Source organism: Nematolebias whitei, chromosome 22 (genome assembly GCF_014905685.2).
Source record: "Nematolebias whitei isolate Nwh7 chromosome 22, NemWhi1, whole genome shotgun sequence".
Taxonomy (NCBI): domain Eukaryota; kingdom Metazoa; phylum Chordata; class Actinopteri; order Cyprinodontiformes; family Rivulidae; genus Nematolebias; species Nematolebias whitei.
Genome location: NC_056519.1, coordinates 8,656,935 through 8,675,640, shown reverse-complemented (window position 1 = coordinate 8,675,640; position 18,706 = coordinate 8,656,935). Strand labels below are relative to the sequence as shown.

The 18,706-nt window shown below is 41.8% G+C and overlaps 1 protein-coding gene across 1 annotated transcript in view; it reads right to left on the bottom strand.

Annotated features, from left to right (window-relative positions):
* foxp2 (forkhead box P2) overlaps nucleotides 1-18,706 on the bottom strand; it is a 58,243-nt gene that overhangs the window by 8,640 nt on the left and 30,897 nt on the right. The window contains exons 7-14 of the mRNA XM_037695781.1: nucleotides 14,604-14,691; nucleotides 11,747-11,830; nucleotides 6,841-7,051; nucleotides 5,707-5,810; nucleotides 5,457-5,558; nucleotides 3,347-3,468; nucleotides 3,146-3,215; nucleotides 1,305-1,609 (exon numbers count right to left, since the gene is read on the bottom strand). Coding sequence (XP_037551709.1) covers nucleotides 1,305-1,609; nucleotides 3,146-3,215; nucleotides 3,347-3,468; nucleotides 5,457-5,558; nucleotides 5,707-5,810; nucleotides 6,841-7,051; nucleotides 11,747-11,830; nucleotides 14,604-14,691 — 1,086 coding nt within the window. The remainder of the gene's footprint in view (nucleotides 1-1,304; nucleotides 1,610-3,145; nucleotides 3,216-3,346; nucleotides 3,469-5,456; nucleotides 5,559-5,706; nucleotides 5,811-6,840; nucleotides 7,052-11,746; nucleotides 11,831-14,603; nucleotides 14,692-18,706) is intronic.

Below are 18,706 nucleotides of genomic sequence, written 5' to 3'. Positions count from 1 at the left end.
CAATACGAAAAGTTTGGCATAAAAATCAAGCTGCCAATCTGCTAGAATGTCCACATTTAGTGTAAAAGAGATGTGTGGTGAAGCTGGTTTGAATGACTGCAGCTGCCTCCCAGAGTATGACCAGTAAAAATAATAAAACCACATAATCAGGAACAGGAAGAGGAAAATTAACCCGATAACGGCTGGGAATGGAGCTCTGCCCTGGGGTCAGCGCTAACTGAAAGAACGCTGATACTGCGAGGTAAATGTCAAACAATTGAAGCAACATCAGGGAGCCAAGGAGCGATTTCGGTTTCAGCCGCTTGTGTTTGCGTTATCTCATGACTTGAAGAGTTGAAAGGTGAGCAGATCAAATTATCATGACTTCAGACGTTTTTTAGGCCTGTTCTTGGCACATTTTTACACATTACTGCTGTCAGGCAAAAACCTTTTATCTCCCAAAGTTGAATTTGTCAGAATGTGATCAGGTTTATTTTTAATAAAGCCATACTTTTCTTCACTCAGGTGGTGCAGGCGGAGGAACGCTGGAGAACTAGCGGCTCCGGTCGCGATGGATGGATGGACGGACGGATGGATGGCGCCGTGCCACCCAAGTAAAATGAAACTGTTTTGACCATTAAATAAACACATAATAAATCTGAATCTGACTCCCCTGGCAGGCCTCGAAAACAGGCCGACATATCAATTTCTCCTGGGGAATGTGTAAACTAAGGAAAAGCTTTGTCTATCGCAGCCCCTCACCCCCACCTTGAGAACTTCTCTGGAGGCTTATCAGAACTGTGCTGGCTGACCATCATCTTATCAGGACAATGGACCATCTGTTAGTGCTTCACGGAGCGCCTTGTCATCATATGCATATGTAAAGTGCTCATAAATGTGCTGCTGGCAGAGTTTTTTGATGTCTTAAATCATGTCCTGATAGGACAAGGTGCGAAAAGATCTTTTTTTTGTAATTCCACTATCCTATCCTCGTGGCTTTTTCCCCTTTTCTATCTAAAAAGGTATTATGAAAAGGATAAGAGGCTGCGCTATCATAGCAGCAGCTACGCGCACTCCGCCCATCTCTTGAATGACTGTACAACCGTACAAGGATAATAAAGCTTATTCTGATTCTGATCATAAATGCGGTGATGCATAATAAATGCGAGTTATACGCCAAAGCGACTTATGTATGTTTTTTCCTCTTCATGATGCTTTTTTTAAACTGATGCAACTTATAATCCGGGGATTGATTTATACGCCGGAAAATACAGTATGTTAGAAAGGACAGGCAAAGATTTCGTTTCTACACTGCGGGGGCTTACATGTGTACTGGAGGAGAGTATCCAGGGCTGCTGTGTCCGTTGGTGTCCAGGTGGTCGATTGAGCCGTTGAGCTCCTCATGGGCTGACTGCAACATAATGGGGGGGCTGCCGCTCAACGTACCAGGGGGGCTGATACCCAGCAAGCCTGGTGGACTCCCGCCCAACAGTCCAGGTGGGCTTCCTCCAGTTGGCATGGACAGGTCTCCGCCCAGCAGGCCGTGGCAGTTGCCTCCCATCGGGCCGGCGGCGCTGCTCATGAGCCCGGGGGTCCCCAGCAGAGGCAGGGAGGTCTCTGCCAAGGCAGCCTGCAGGAGAACCACGGAGAGAGGGAATGATGTAATAAGAGTCTGAATATGGCGGTAGCTGATGAAGGTGAAGAATGAGCGATATGTGGCAATTAAAGCACGTGGAAGATTTGTATCCTTTGGGTGATGGCTGAGAGGAGATGAGAGAGCATAAAAAATAAAGTTAGCAGGATAAATGACTGCACGGAGGTGATTTGGAGTAAAAAAAAAAAAAGATATTTGTGTGAATAATGTGGTTTAACAAAGTTATTATTAAAATACAACATCCTAGTCTTATTCTGTTGAAAGCAATTTCCCCCCAAGTGGAAGCTCGTAGATTACTTCCCACTAACCGCCATTCATGTGCCTTTGTGTGTGGTGGCTACATTCATATATTAAAAAAAAAAAAAGATTTCTGAAAACTTTACCTCAAAATAATAAAAACTCCTGACACTTTCGCCTGCTGCGCATTAAAGTTATATACACTGATTAAATTTTTAAAGTTTTTGCCATGAGCACCTCGCCAGCGTACACTACGAAGCCAAATCATTTATGACAGCTTAGATAAATATTAATGCGCATGCCCTTGCATTTGCACATGCCACAATCAATCTGGGGTGGATGCCACGACCGGGAGAGGAGGAGGAAAAAGAACGGAACAACAGAAAGCGAGTTCCTTCTAGGTTCAACCACAGGGTGGCCTTCTGAGTCTGAAGGTGGCTGGGGAAGGAGGTGTGAGGAGAGATGCAGGAAATGAAGCTGTGGCATGAACAAACTGGAAAGTTCCTGGAGAAACTTTGATGGGGACTGCCATGGGGTGGCCATTTTTAAATTTTGATTCAATAGTATGTGTTGGCCAAGTTTCAGCTTAAAATGGCAAAATATCAATGAGTTAGTCTTTTTTTTTCTTTTAAGCTATGGTGGCAACCTTGGATTTTTGGTTTGGAGTCAGTGTGTGATAGGAAATGTTCTTAGCTATAAGCACAACAAATTTCAGCTCTATATGTGTAAAAGTAGCCGAGCTAAAGCCATTTAAATTTAGCTTTGGTGGCCATCTTGAATTTTTTTAATGCATTATTTATTGGGCATTGCTCTCAGCTACCACCACACCAAATTCAGCTTAATAACTCTAAAAATGTCTGATTTACAGTATTATTCCTTTGTAGCTCAGGTGGTAATCTTGGATATTTGATTTTCTATCAGTCCGGAAAAAAAATACTAATAAAAATGGCATCTTTGTTTGCAAGTTACATGGCCATTGTAACTCAAAACGCCAATAAAAGTAATGGCGAACAACAGGGTGCTGAGCTGGTCGTTTTGATGTAACATTTGTGGGGGTACACGTTGCGTTTCGGACCGCATTAAAGTTGATGGAAGAGTAAGATATAAAGTTAAGAAACCCTTGTCAGGTGGATAATAATAGGAGGCTGCGTTACTAGGCAGTCCCCAAAAAGCTGCTTCGGCTTCTGTTAATGCAACAACTAAAATATGGAGTTCTTTTGTGCAAAATAGTCACACCCAATTCAGCAACACGTTCTCTGAAGCTTTAGTTCGTACCTGTAAACTGGCATTTAGTGCAGTTCCATAACCAAGGCTGGAGGGCAGGTTCTTCACAAGAGACGGACTTCTAAACAAAACGACAACAAAGTTATTGTCAAAAGCAGATTTAATTAAAAAAAAGGGGGAAATAAAGGTAAATAGGAGCAGAATGCAGAGGCCTACAGCACACGATGTAGGAAGAGGCGGTTGAATTCGTACCCTGTGATCTTCTGCGACCTGCGTTTCTGGTACTCCATCTCGTCCACCGTCCACACCGCCCCCTTCACGTTCTCCACACGCACGAAGCACTTGTGCAAGCTGAGGTTGTGGCGAACGGCGTTCTGCAGGAAGACGACACACTCAGGTCAATCGGAGGAGGTAAAACAAATCATTATCCTTTATGACAAAAAAAAAAAAAGGCTTTGAAATTGAATTTTTTTCTAACGTTTTTAAGAAATTCTTAACATTCACGCACCGTTGATTTAATTAGTAAAAACTGAGTGAAAGCGAATGCTCTTACAAGTCCTGCACACAGTACATATCAATCAGAGTAAGTAGGCTAAAAGGAGGTAATCAGCATAGCGAATGGCTTATGGTGGTGACAGAAGTGGTAATGCCGGCCTTGATAATGGTGATGTCAGTAACCCTTCCCGCTCCAGAAAAGTACAGCACTTAATGGACACGTCGCTTTAAAGATGACAGTACTGGAAGTTTTAAGAAGCCTCTCCTCCTCCGTGTGTGAATTAACTTGAACTGCACCAATTTATACGACCAAATGTTAAATTAAACATTGACGCTTTCCTAAAATCAAAACTGCTTGAGAAGAAATACTTATAATAAAATATGATCATAATTAAAACATGCATTAGACCTGACAAATAATAAACCCTGCTTTAATATTCCTGCCTCTTATATTTATCGCCCCCCTCAGCTTGGTGTGTACTCCAAGAGAAAGGGGATTCTGAAGAAAAAAAAAAATACTCATAAGCAGATCTTGCATCTGACCTGAAAATCCCATGATTTGATTGATCTTAATGCCCATGGCTCTGAATATGATAATTTTAATATTAATGAGCAAATGAGCAGTTTTATTATGCATGCTATAGAGTTAGAACTAATAAGCTTCTGGATGAGAGGAAAAGGAGAGAAAGGAAAAGTGGAATTGGGAAGGGGGGGTGATCCCTCTTTTGAGCTGATGAGACCAAGCTGAGATATTAAACTACCTTTCATTTATTTCTCTCTCTTCTCTTGCTCCCCCCACCATGACACATTCTCCCTGTTAATCAAATGACAAGCCCATCGCTGATCATCCCACTAACGCTTACAAAGGGAACCGCGGCGCCGCAGATGTAAATAGATCACCTTGGTTATTGTGCAAGCCGGGAGACATGAGGATATTTCTAAAGTCACTGTGACATCACAGGCTGAGTGGCACCGGTTGTTTTCTGCTGCAAAAAGTCTCATAAGATCACCGCGCGTACAGTAGCTAACAAACTGGAGAAGGGGCACCGATCTTTTCGCCCCTCGAATTTGCGATCGCACACACCCATGTGCTCATTTGCATCCCAAATCCAAATTAATTCACTTTGCTAAATCTAGTGCCGCGACACGTCTTGCATGCTGATGAGCGGCTGCTTCGGTCCCCCCCCCTCCAGTCCTCTGTGCAGCTACAAAGGCTAAAGAAACAGATGCAGGGGCCACGGGACAAAACGTCGAACACGACGACACTCGGCGGGCCTTTTCTCTTTCAGCGCCGAGACACACTCCTGACTGGGAAGACATTTTTCACCATCTTTGTGCAGTCAGACAGGACCATAAAGTTGCAGGGAGAGACATACAAATGGGTCCTTTTGTGCCCCCCCCCCCACTTCAGCTCCACGTAAACCCCTCTTTTGGAAACAGTTTATGTATATGTGTGGACATGTGAGTCCCCTGCCGACCTCTTCACACGACTGAGAACGCTGGTTAACAGGCGAGCAGCCATCTTTCCTCACGATTAACCAACGATGTGCAGAAGAAGGTGGTCCCCGGACCAGGAGGGGGGGGGTGCATCTCTTAACAAAAGGTGCTGATGATGGAGGGGCTGCTGTATAATTAGAGCGTCAGAGCCCTCTCCTCTGCACGCCAAGACTTCGCTATTAATTGCACCAAATTAGAAAACCATACCTGAAGGTGTGCGTGTGTGTGTGTGTGTGGGGGGGGGGGGGGGGGTTCTTTCAGCTGTCATTTCCAAACAAAAAGGTGGAAAATAAATAAAAGAATGAGCTCCATTGAACGGAACATGATCGGCTTCTCGTCGAGTAAATATAGGTTTCGTGCGCGAGGTTACCTTCCAGGTTGCAGCGTTGCGTCTGAAGTAGGCGAACGTGCGCGTGAACCAGCTGTAGATTTCGTTAAGCGTTAGCTGCATGTCGGCAGAGTCCATGATGGCCTGGAACGAGACGACACCAAGTAACGGTTTACTAACGAGGACACGAACGCGCTGCCAGGACGTGGACGGCGAGGAGGGAGAGCCGCCATGATTCCTGCAGCAATTAATTTGAATCTAATCAGGCAAAGTTAATTTATTTCCCACTCACCTGTCTTATGAGGGTTGCATAAGTAAACGGTGGTCTGACATCTGCGTTCTTATAAAACTCGTAGTTTGGGGCAATCTCTGGAAAAATAAATACTGTGTCACCACCTGAAATAATTGGTAAATTTTATTCCTTTAGGTATTGAATTTGCTCAAGGTTTCATCAAATTAAAACGAGGGGATGGGGTGGGGGGCAAAGAGGGTGGGGTGGGTTAGAAAGAAAGGGGGGCACATCAAATCAGCACTTTCCATGTCTAACAAAATGCATTTTTAATTAATCTCTCTCGTGAGAGATATTAAACACTTCCATATATGAGATGTGTGCAGTTAGTTAGGGCGAGGCTGAATAATTTATGCTGCTTCACACTAAACACGGGAGTAAATATAAACATCAAAGACGGCCCGTTTAAAATGCATAGCTTAATACATGTCTTAATGTAATAAATATTGTATTTTTTCCACCATTATTTGAACTTAATTAACATTCATGCAATATTTATGCGGGCAGGAAGTTCTTGTCTGTTTACATATCGAGTGATTAAATACAGACTTTTCACACCAGTAAGTCCAACAAGCCTCTAAATGTGTGGGTGTGTTTCTGCACAGTGTTACGTGCACTCTGTGTGTGTGTGTGTGTGTGTAGGCTCTTCTGAGTTGAGTGCAATTAATCGTCTAGTGCTCGTGATTGAGGTATCACTGTAATTTGCTGTTTTAGCATTCATTAAATTTTAATAGAAACTTAAAATGAAGGAAAACTGTGTTTTTATTCAGTCAAATTCGATATAAACCAATATTTCAATTGTTAAAGCTGTTTGAAGAATTTCTCATATTTCAATGGCTTGATAGTGGATTGTTCCTAATACAGGGCAATTCAACTGGCGGCCCAGGGGCCAAATCAGGCCCACTGGTGAGCTAATTTCAGCCCACCAGTGGGTTCATTTTTAAATAAAACTAAATTTTATACCGTAAAACAAGCTTAATTTATGAAAATAGCTGCTGGATTTCCAGCTCCTGAGCGATTTAGTTGAATAACCCGGTCCTAAAATATGCAACAATCAGACAGATTTGTTAAAAAGTGACCCGTCTACGCTGAATTAGTGGATCTGTGTCGTGTGAAGTGCTGAGTAGTTGGTCCTACCCGACGACAAAGGCATGGAGTATTTGTCCGAGTGGCGTCTGCGCATGGCACCCATGCTGGGGACGTTGGCCCCTCCCAGTACCGATGGCACCTGTGGCATGGCAGCCATGGGTGTGATGGGGGCTGTGGGCGTGGTAGGGGTCTGTGGCATGTTGGGGGGCGACGCTGAGGGCAGATTCTTGGACATGGTGACGCTGGACACCAAGTTGAGCTGCAAGAGGGAAAGGAGGAGATAAAATCTGAGTCGTGAAGAGGAAATGGAGACAGACAAGTGGGTTTAGTGTGGAGGAGGGAGGCGTTATTTTGTGGTTTCCCTGACAGAGCCGAGCGTGTGCACTCCTCCTCTCCAACACAGCTGTGTTTCCACTAACAAGGCTCGTGGAGAGGAGCCAGCCCATCTCCACTAATTACAACCACCAAATTGTATCATAAGAATTCTAATTAGAGCACGCTGTTCAAGATTATCCAACGATCAGCCTCCATGTTATCCCAGCCCCATCTCTCTTTATCTCTCTATTTATCACAACCTCCCTTCTCTCTCTCTCCCTCCCTCCCTGCCTCCCTCCCACTACAAACACTCATCATCACTACACACTGAAGAAACGAGCCCCTAAAACTCTTGCCGTTGCTGTGACCCTGCCAGATTATCTGACCCTGTTGAGTTTATAGCTCTGTTATAGAAGCCATACTGTCAAAGAAATAAATAAATAACTTTTGGAAAACTACAGCATTGAATGAGATAATCCACAATATAAGGCTTTGTAAATCTAAATGAAAGGCTTTGGATGGAGTATTAATGTCAACATAATTAAAAGGCGTTGCTACAACTTCACCTAAAGTAATCAGTCTTTTCATTTAGCTATTCATAATCTCTCTATAACCCGTTAGAATTTATGAATGCTTTTGCATCTGACGCCCATAGGTGCTTGCTCAGTGGAACAGGTGCCCCCAACCCCCCATTTTCTATGTTGGGGTTATTGTGTGAATGTTTATGAATCATTCACACTATCCATTTTTCTTCCGTTCGTTTTGCAGCATCTTTCTCGTGCCACAATTTTTGTGCCATTTCAACAAATCATAAATGAAAATGTTCAGCTCTTTCCTGCTATGACTTTTGGTATTGATGCAACTTTAGGTTTTTTAAGTATTTAGCCTTTTCAGCCATTTTTCCCCCCTCTTATAAAAAATGAATTGAGCTCATTTTCCATCCTTCAAATCTTTAGATCTGTTTACAACCTTTTTCTGACCCTTTCACATTTTGTTCTGGTTCAGTTTCTTTCGGCTTCCTTGTGCAAATAAAAAAACCCCTGCTATTTTCAGTTAATTTCAGCTGTTTTATGTTCCTTTCTGCTAACTACAACAATGTTGTGCTTCTTCTAACTTCCTTCTGTTAATTTCAGATTGTTATGCTCTTTTCAGCTTAACTATTTCAGCTACTATGTTGTTTTTAAAATAATTTGAGATTTTTCAGCTAATTCAACATTTTTTGTACAATTTAAAACTTTTTTCAGTCTAATTCAGCATATGTGCTCTTTCTACTTCCTTCTGGTAATTTAAGTTCTTTCTGCTTTTTTAGCTACCATTCAGCAGTTTTTTTTTTTTTTGGTTGCAAATTTCAGCTTTTTTCTTCTTCAGATAATTTTCACTTTTTGTGCTAATTTCTGCTTCTTTCAGCATAATTGGGCAAAATTGTGCTCTCTCTACTTCATTCTGCCAATTTGAACTTGTTCTACATTTTAAGCTAAGTTTTTAACATTTTTAGCTAATTTCAGACGTTTTCAGATAAATTCAAGTTTTTACTGGTAATTTCTGCTATTTTCAGCCTAATTAATTTTTTCTGATAATTTCAGTTTGTTGTGCTCCTTTCAGCTTAATTATGTTAGTTTCAGCTATTTCAGCTACTATTAAGCTGTTTTTATAGTAATTTTAGCTTTTTCAGCTAATTCCACATTTTTAGCTCATTTAAGATCTTTCCATTTCCTTCCAGTAGTTTAAGCTTCTTTCTGCCTTTCAGCTAATTTTCAGTCATGTTTTGGTTAATTTCAGCTTTTTTTTAGTTATTACGTTCCTAAATTTGCTGCCAATTTCTGAATATTTAAACCCAATTCAGCAAATATGTGTTCTTTCTGCTTTCTTCGGCTAATTTAGGCTTATTTTTCCATTTCAGCTACATTTCAGCATGTTTTTTAAGCTAATTTCAGCAGTGTTTCAGCAAGTTCTTCTGCAATAAGCATTCACACAGCAATTTTGCAGGAAATGCAATTTTTCTAGTTACTTTGGCACATTTTTTAAATTCAAAAACATGTTTTTGCCCCTAGCAATAAGACTAAAGCTTCTAGTGTTTATGGATTCTAACCAAAAAAGTATAATAAAAATAATCACAAGGTTCAGCACCCCTTTTCCTCACCTTTGAGTTGGTTCAGTCCAGCTCTGTGACACATAGCTGCTAGTCAGACGCTTTTTTTTTATTTATTTTTTACGATGAGTCAGACAGAATAACACAAAAGTCCAGCTGTTTAAAAAACTTGAAAAAAGTCAGATTCCTGTGTCACGGATATGATGTGAAGATTTAAAAATAACCTCGTATACACACATAAATACAAGTGTGTTGTTGCTAATAGCAGCACCTGATAATTGGACAGTTTAAACGACTTCATGGATCCACACTTCAAATCCAGAAGAACTTTTCTGAGATTAAACTTATGGACTTCTAGTACATAAAGTTCGTCTTCACTTATGGTCACTTCCCAAATACATGCACTCAGTGTTGAGTCTTCATCTAGCCCACTCCAACTGATCTTTGAGTCTCTGCACTAATTTGGTCGGAATGATAATGACATTGTTACGTATTTAAACCAAACTGCATTAATTGTAAGAGTACAAATGGAATGCATCTGAAGCCAGAGTTTGGATTTAAATAGACTTGAAAGACAGAAGGCGCTTAGAAACGGAGGGGCAGAGCTAAGGAGGAGGTATTGGCGATCACGTGTTGATAAATATGATAAAACCATGATGATGGAGAGGGTTTCAGATTATTATATACCATCAGCTGTAATGAGCTGGTTCGGAAGTTGACAGCTCAGATCACTGCTGAGGAGACTTCTGGACTTCACGAGGAACTCTCCATTCCTGAAGTTCTTTGCTTGAATAACTTGTTGCATGAATTTTGAACGTGTTAAAAAAATGTGTGACACATTTTCCTTCAAAACAATCAAGAGTCACTGCAGGTGTCTCAAACCTTTTTCTATGTTGTCACAAGCACCTGTCTCAAAAATGAAAAATCTTAATTTTAACATTTGCATGGGAGCGTGTGGCGGCAAATACTGAGGTGGGCAATGAAAAAATGTGCATGGCCTAAAATAAATATTGGCTGGCCGTGCACATAAAACCAAACAGATTATAAAAAGAATTAGCCATGGCAAACGTGGACGCACGGTTTTCTGGTCGCTTGGTATTTACAGTTTGTTTCGGACTATAAGGTGCACCGGCTTCTAAGGTGCATTAAGCGAAATAAGTTTATTTTGACAGATTGTTGAGTGCCGTGTACCACATAAAATCGGTTCGAGGTCAGTAAGCACAACCAGAATTAAAATATAAGGCTCACTGTCAATTTTTAAGAAAATTCAAAGATTTTAACTGTGCCTTATAGTCCAAAAAATATGGTAACACTCAAAAAAAAAAAAAATTGTGTATTTTCTCGCAATAGTGAGTCAAATCGGAGTTTCCAACGAGCCTCCAACAGTCCCAGCCCAGTGAAATACCACCTTAATCAAATCTTAAAAGGCTAAGTGTGCAGCAGCCACTCAGATTATTTGTTTTCCTGTTGCATGCCCTCTTGTGGGATGTACAATTAGAACGTTAAAACATAAATCTTCATCTCACCTTCCTTGATAAAGTGGGGAAGCCTTAAAACTGAGGACTTAACTGTTCGTTTAGGAATTCTCTGAATTGCCCCCACCATCAAATGCAATTAGCTGCTCTTTCATGTGAGCTTTATGTAATGCAATACTTCATTAGCATCATTCATTCACATTCAGCCACGGATTATAGGCTGCACATTCTTTATTGGACAAGATGGATCCAAGCTGCTGAAATTTGGAAGATGGAGAGAAAAAAATGCTACATAGAGGGAGAGAGCAAAAAAAGATAGTTTGATTCCTGATGGAATTATAGAATAATTATGCTATCTTCATTATCTACATTCTACGATGAGAGGTGATTGGGAAATTATTATATTGAAAGTAGGCACTTACTAAGCAGCAGGAAGACGCCAACTATGTTTTGCTGTCTAACACTCTAAAACATTCAATACTTGGAGGGGGATGAATGTTTGCCAAAAATGTATAATCTTGATATCAAACCCAAATACAGCTCGGAGCGTAGTCGTTCCAGCTAAAAATGGAAAGCAAAGGAACAAAAATTCTTATTTTTTTCCGTGACCCCTTTCTTAGTTTTTGCCTCTTTTCTGTTTTAGTGGCCAATTTCAGCTCCGCTGTGTGTATTCGTGTCAACATCCCACCGTCTTCGCCGGCGAGCTGTCATTTTCAGCTGTTTGTTGTTAAAATGACACATCTTCTCCTCTGTCATTTCACTTCTGAGTGCCGCTGTGGCCACTGAGCCAAACAGTCATCAGCAGCCAACAGGTTGTTTTGGCTATTATATCCATCACAAAGAAATGACCCCGCCGTTTTAGCCGAGGACTCCGCCGCTCCGCCATCTAATACACTTCCAAACTCTATTGTCCTCTCACAATGCGCAATAAGTGATAAGACGCCAACTCTGTATTACAAATCCTATTCCCCCCCCCCTTTCATCTTCTGTCGCTCACTCACACAGCGGCTTAAACTGTTCATTTTCTGTGCGGCTGTCTCATGTGTTGACGGGAGGCAGAGCAATATGCACTCACTGGTTTGGGAGATGACTTGGGTTCTGAGGGCCGCATGTGCAAGTGGGTCATCATCGCTTGAAGACGCTCTCGCTCTTTAGAAAGCTGTTAAAGAGAGAAGGAGAGTACATTAGGGTCGATTAGAGAGGAGAGGAAGGGAAGATAGGGGACGGAGAGCAAGCGAACGGCAGGGAGAACAGGTCAGCCAAAACAAATAGCGTTTCATCTTTTTGTCAATATCAGAATTTAGGTTAGCGAGACTGACAGTAACAAGGCAGTCGGGCCTTAAATGAGGTGGTCCTGAGTGTCCGCTCAAAGTCCTGTGGACACTGTTAGGGGGATGGAGCTCAGCCTGCAGCTGCTGAGAGGTGAAGGGGTCTCCCAAACAGGGTGCCAGGTGGCCCCGCCTCCCCGGTCCAGTTAGTGGCCCCAGCCGGTGCTCATCATCAATCTAATTCACGTAGAGTGACAGGGACCAGACCTCGCGAAAGGCCGAACCCCCATCCCCTCTCCTTCGCGCACCCTTAATACGCAGACACAAGATAAAACACACAAACAGGAGGGGAAGCGGGTACACACAGGTGTACACATACACAGAGCTGGGCCTCATTACTAGTGACGGCTCTCGTGTAGAAAAGACAAAGAAAGAGATGATGGGGTTCAAGAAAAGGGATAGAGGAGAAGAAACAGGACAGACAGCACAAGTGCACCACTCTAACTGGTCCCACTGTTCACATCAAGCTTTAGCTGTTTAGGCTGCAACGATATAAAAAAGGAATGATCAAATAAAAATGGTACTTTCACAGATCTTTTAAAAAAAATAGCTACTTTATTCATTCACCTTTAGGACCCTCTGATTTATGCGAGTCAAATATGAACTTTCCACAAAATAACAACTATGTTAAGTGTGGATATTCTCATCCTGCCAGAGGTGGTGAGGTCTACTTTGAAAGTTACTGAACAGTTTTTATGTAAAAACAGCCTGAAAACCCTGAAAGAAAAACTACAGGCCCAATACCCTTTTAAAAACCGATTTTATTAGTTTGTGCTTCTATCTACAAAGCCCTCAACATCCTAGCTACATCTTATATTACAGATCTTACTGTTACATATTTTCCTATCAGAGCACTTTGCTCTCAGACTGCAGGCTTACTTGTGGTTCCTAGAGTTTCCAAAAGCAGAATGGGAGGAAGATCTTTCAGTTATCAGGCTCCTCTCTTGTGGAACCAACTTCCAGTTTATGTCTGTGAGACTGACACATTGTCCAGTTTTAAGACTTTCCTTTTTGATAAATCCTATAGTTAGGGTTGGCTTGTTATGCTGCTATAGGCTTAGACTACTGGAAGACAAATTAACCTAATTTCTTTAAATTAATTGTTAAAATTGAATAGTTTTCATTTGATACTACTTCTATCTTAACATGTGATTCTCAACCTGCCATTGTGTATCTGTTCCTCCTTCCTGTTTCTCTCAAACCCAGCCGGTCGAAGCAGATGGCCACTTGTCCTGAGCCTGGTTCTACTGAAGGTTTTGTCCTCCTGAGGGAGTTTTTCCTTTCCACTGTCGCCTTCATGCTTGCTCAAGATGAGAGTTCTGTGATGGAGTTAAATTCAAAGCAGTCTGCTCCTCAGATAAATAAAGTTATTAACTTACGTTTTATGTATATGAATGTTTCTGTTCAGTGCCCTGAGATAACTTATGCTGTGATTTGGCACTATATAAATAAATTGAATTGTGCAATTCTACTAACTTTAGCAAATAATTAGAGGACAAAAACTGTGCAAGAACATAGAACAATGAATATAAAATTCTCTATAGACGTTACTATGATCGCTCAGCATCTTCTAATCCTTCATAATTTAATATTATTAAGTCATCCATCTATAGATTCCCTAAAGTTGGGTTCAGACCCCACTGTGGGTCATAAAACACCAAGTGAGGGGTCTTGAGATAATTCCCCCCAAAACACAAATAAATAAATTAGAGTTAGACTAGTTAATAAGCCATTCAATTTTGTATATTAGCCATTGGCAATCTGATAACCTGTAAATTTAATGAACGGTAACAACAGACATTAGTTTTGTGACGATGGTTATAAGAAATAAAATAAAAAAATTGTAGTCCTGTCGTTATAAGTGGTTAAAAAAATGCTAATTGTGGTTGAGGATGTTTTGGCTGTCATTATATCCTTATTTGAGTTTTTAGCAATGTTTGTACACTTTAGCCTGCAGCAGTTTGAGTCATAAGTGGGAAAATATGGGAACTGCTGGTTTAAGGGACAGATTTGTTCATATACTGTATATTTTTGGCTACCAAGTGAAGCTGTCTCCAAAAAAAGAAGAGTCCCACGTCTGCCTGGACTTATCGAGCTGCTCTTGAGCAGAGTTTAAAAAGTACATTTCTATTTGTTTCTACAGTAAAAGCCGCGCTCGTCAGCAGTGCTGAGTAATAACGTCACTCAATCAGCACTCTCATTATCTATCCAACATGACTTCTTAATAAGGTCACGCTCCACCTCCTGAAAATAGTTCCCTCCTTTTGAGCTTTCTTCAGGTGCAAAGTGCAGTTAATTAACACAGCAGACTGGGAGAGATGCGCTCACTATTAATTGGAAAGAAAAAGAGGAGAGGAAAAAAAAAAGAGGAGAGAAAATAAAGCATGGGCTTAATTCAATTAAAACAGCCATAATGGCTTTCGTTGTAAGGCCCGAGGATTCCTTTGTTTGGTGGCTTTGTTGAATCCAGCAGGTCCTGCTTGTCTGGAAGTATTAAGCAGACCACAATGTGGCCTTTCTCTCATACAACTTTAAAAATAAAGTTTCACTGTGCAAGTCTTTGCAGTACAGTAAAACGACAAGCCGACTCGAAAAAGAACTTACTTGTATTTCAAGCTGCTGAACGACTTGCATCTGGACTCGACACTGAGCTGTGCTCCGGTCGTCGAGGGCGTGCTCGCTGTTTAGGTGCCTGAAGGGAGAAGACGTACAGTAAGAAAAAAGTTTTATAATACTTTAAATGTTAAAGGCTAAAAAAACAAAAAAACGACAGCTGATTGTACCGTATTTCTCGCCCTATAAGTTGCGGCTTTTTGCGTAATTTGCATGCCCTGTGACTTATACGCCGAAGCAACATATTTATGGATTTTTTCCTCATATATATAAACCAATTTTTGGCTGAGATATGACCGTTTTCATTCATTCTGACTGAAAATATTGAACACTACCATTTTCAGCCACTAGATGGCACTTTAGTATGGCATGCCATTGTATCATGTAATAGGTAAAAATGGCTATTAATGACACAATTGGAACCGGAAAAGGGTGGACTGCTCTCTTCAGGTCGAGGGTGAGGTTCTGCCTCAAGTGGAGGAGTTCAAGTATCTTGGGGTTTCGTTCACGAGTGAGGGTAGAATTGAGCGTGAGATTGACAGACGGATTGGCGCAGTGTCTGCAGTATTGCGTACTCTGTACTGGTCCGTTGTGGTGAAGAGAGAGCTGAGCTGTAAGGCAAAGCTCTCCGTTTACCGGTCGGTCTACGTTTCTATCCTCACCTATGGTCATGAACTCTGGGTAGTGACCGAAAGAATGAGATCGCAAATACAGGCAGTTGAAAAAAGTTTCCTCCACGGGGTAGCTGGACTCTCCCTTAGAGATAGGGTGAGAAGTTCAGTTATCCAGAAGAGACTCAGAGTAGAACAGTTGACTCGACACTGACACATCGAGAGGAGCCAGTTGAGGTGGTTCGGGCATTTGATAAGGATGCTCCCTGGGCGCTTATCTAGGGAGGTTCTTCGGGCATGTCTGACTAGGAGGAGACCCTGGGCAAGACCCAGGATACACTGGAGAGACTATGTCTCTCAGATGGCCTGGGAACACCTTGGAATCCTCCCAGAAGAACTGGAAGAGGTGGCTGTGGAAAGAGATGTCTGGGTCTCCCTGCTCAAGCTGCTGCCCCCACGACCAACTTTGGAATAAGCGGAAGATAATGGATGGATGGATGAATAGACACAATCGGCTTGCCATAGCCTGCCACCGTTGTCCAGCTTACTTGGAGCAATCGGCTTCATTTTGCTGTGCCTAACTGGCGAAATGCCGCTAATTTGACCATTAAAGTGCATTTATTGAATAAAAGTTCAACTGAGACACACCTTTACTATAATGTCAAGCAAACAATTGTTTTTAAGTGTTAATCTTGTTAAATTTCTCCCGTGCATGCTCCTGCGACCGCCATTTGGCAGTCAAGCGATTTTTGGCACAACACCGGCACACATATCCGGGTTGTCAGCGGTGACTCATAATAGATGCAACTTCTACAATCAAGAGACGTATCTATGGATTTTTCCACTTTATTAGACATATTTGGACTGATGGGACTTATAAGGTGGAGCGACGTGTACAGCAGAAAATAAAGTATTCATTTTTACCATGATCTAAAATGCAAAGGATGATAATTACAGTATCAGCCTCACCGTTTTTTTGTTTTTATGATAATATTTCTATACAGGGACAATTATCTATAGGATCCAGTTAAAAACCATTGTTCCACATCGAAATGAAATAATTAGAAGTTACATGACGGTGTGCGGTGCCACGTTTAACATGACAAAAGGCCCTGCGCCGGTTTAGATGGCTAACTTCAGTGCCACCCCGAGCGCCGCTTTCTTCTGAGAATAAAACGTGCTGGCCCAGCAGAACGGCTGCGTTGCCTCGATTTATGGAAAACAATACACACAATTTAACACCGCCAACATCTGATGCACAAAGGCAGCTCTTCAGTTGAAGGTGCATTATCCTGCTGCAGACATATTAAATATATCTGGTGTGTTCGCCTCATTAGAAGAAAAAGGCAGCCAGACAGCCATAACAGTCAATAACGAGTTTTTTTTTTTGGCTTGATTGGATTTCATCTGTAGGGACAAAAGCTCAACCATTAAGGTAGACCTTTCTTCCTGGGAAAGCACACAGCCGCTCAAACACAACTACGTGGCGAAAAGTGGCTCCTAAAGTGTTGTGATGCTGTGGGTAATGAGCCTCTGTCTAAATGATCATTGGAGACAAACTCACAAAGCAAGCTTTAAGGAGACATGCTCATGAAATGCCAGAGCTGCCACTTTATCTCCAGTAATTATAGGTTAGCTTGCAGACCCTTCAGTGATCATTTACAGCACAGCCTCCAGTGCATTAGAGGGAGTACAAAATCTCTTCCTCCCCGGCTTTCACTTTATCTAACGACACACGCACACCCTTCGCTTATGTTATCGGGAACTGGCACAAACACAGCTCGGTACACGCAGGGAACAAAAACACACACTCCCACCACGTTTTCCTTTACTCGTGTTTATCTGCAGCTCGCAAAACAAGACAACTCAATGAGCTGGTTTCCCCTCGGCCTGTCAATCAGAACATCTGTAATCACAATGTACCTTTCAATTAGACTTGCACTGCTTGTTTTTTTTTATCTGCAATTTCTGCTCTAATACTTTGGAAAGGTTCCTTATAAATCAAGAATAAGGTGTAAAAAAGGGAGAGGTGGGAAGAGGGATGGCCGTGGAGAGGGGTGGATTTCTTCAGCCCTGTGCCTAATTGCTGTTTCAGAATGTGCGTGCAAAAAGAGAGGGGTGGGAGTGGGGGGCATTTCATTAATCATTTAATCACGTCCCTCGCAGGATGAGGGAACTAATGTTGCAAATACCCTTTTCATTTCACTGCCTATAATGCTATCTTATGCACTTGATGTATGGCGTGTGTCATGAATTACAGCTGCTTCAAAAGCACAGAGATGGCTGCTCGCTGTCCCTGAAGATACCTCATTACAAAAAGGGAGGAGGGTGGGTGGAAGATGGGCAAAATCTTTATTAAGCTTGCATCTCATTGACAAGCAACTTGTTTCTTTTACATTTTTGTCAGCTTTTGTCCGCGAGGCCTCGCGAGCGTCCAGTTAAGAGCTCCGCGCATTCAATTTCACTGCTGGCCAGTTAGCGAGGCGATTACAGGAAGATTACTGCGTGCATTTATGAAATATTCAAATGGCAGCGTGTTCTACTGAGCATTAATAATGCCAAACAAAGACAGAAGTGGAGGAGGAGGGCAGAGGAACACGACAGAGAGGAAAAAAAAGCGATAATGAAAGAAAATCTTATTTACAGAAAATGGGAATAAAATATTGCTTTCGTGTCTGAATTAGGAAATGGGTTTTAATTACTAAAATTTTCTAATTATTACAGCCTATTTTTTGTCTTTTACACCTGAAGATTTTAATTACACAATAAACTTGAATTTACTGGTTTCTTGTTTGGATCATTTCTAGATCATCTGAAGAAGGACTTGACTTCAAAACAAAAGGGAGGAGTCAGAGGGACATGCCTGGTCCATTCACATAAGACAGACAAGGACTGTTTCAGTTTCAGGTTCCTGATGACGGTTATGGTTTATTCTAAAGGAGAATCGATTTTAGTCCTTCAGGAAGCTCCTCTTGTTATGAAAAGAACTGAAGGAAAACATGGAGATGAAACTTCAGAGATGCAGCAAAGGCATAGTTGTCGCAACAATTATATGTGAAGGGGTCGTGTCCCCCTCATATTTTAAAATTTTAAATATATTTGTTTGGACCCCCCCCCCCCCCACACACACACACACACACACACACACATTTACCATGAAATATTAGTTCACCCAGTAATATTTCTATATCTTCTTGAACAAATCCATTCCACTTGATTAATATGAGAATCCTCAAACCACTAAAAATCCACTCCTGGTTTTCCTGGTTACCACTACAACAACGCTCCGCACCGCATGCAGTGTTTTCCGAGGTCACTTGACGGGGCGGGGGGAAAAGGGGGGCCACACCTCTGTGTTGCGCACTAGCTTAGCGCCATGTTAATGCAGGCAGTTGTCAACCGAGGGGGGTTAGGATGCATGAGAGAAGCGGAGTGCTACATCTGTAGCATCTCAGCTAGCTAGCTACAGCTAGCATCTGTATT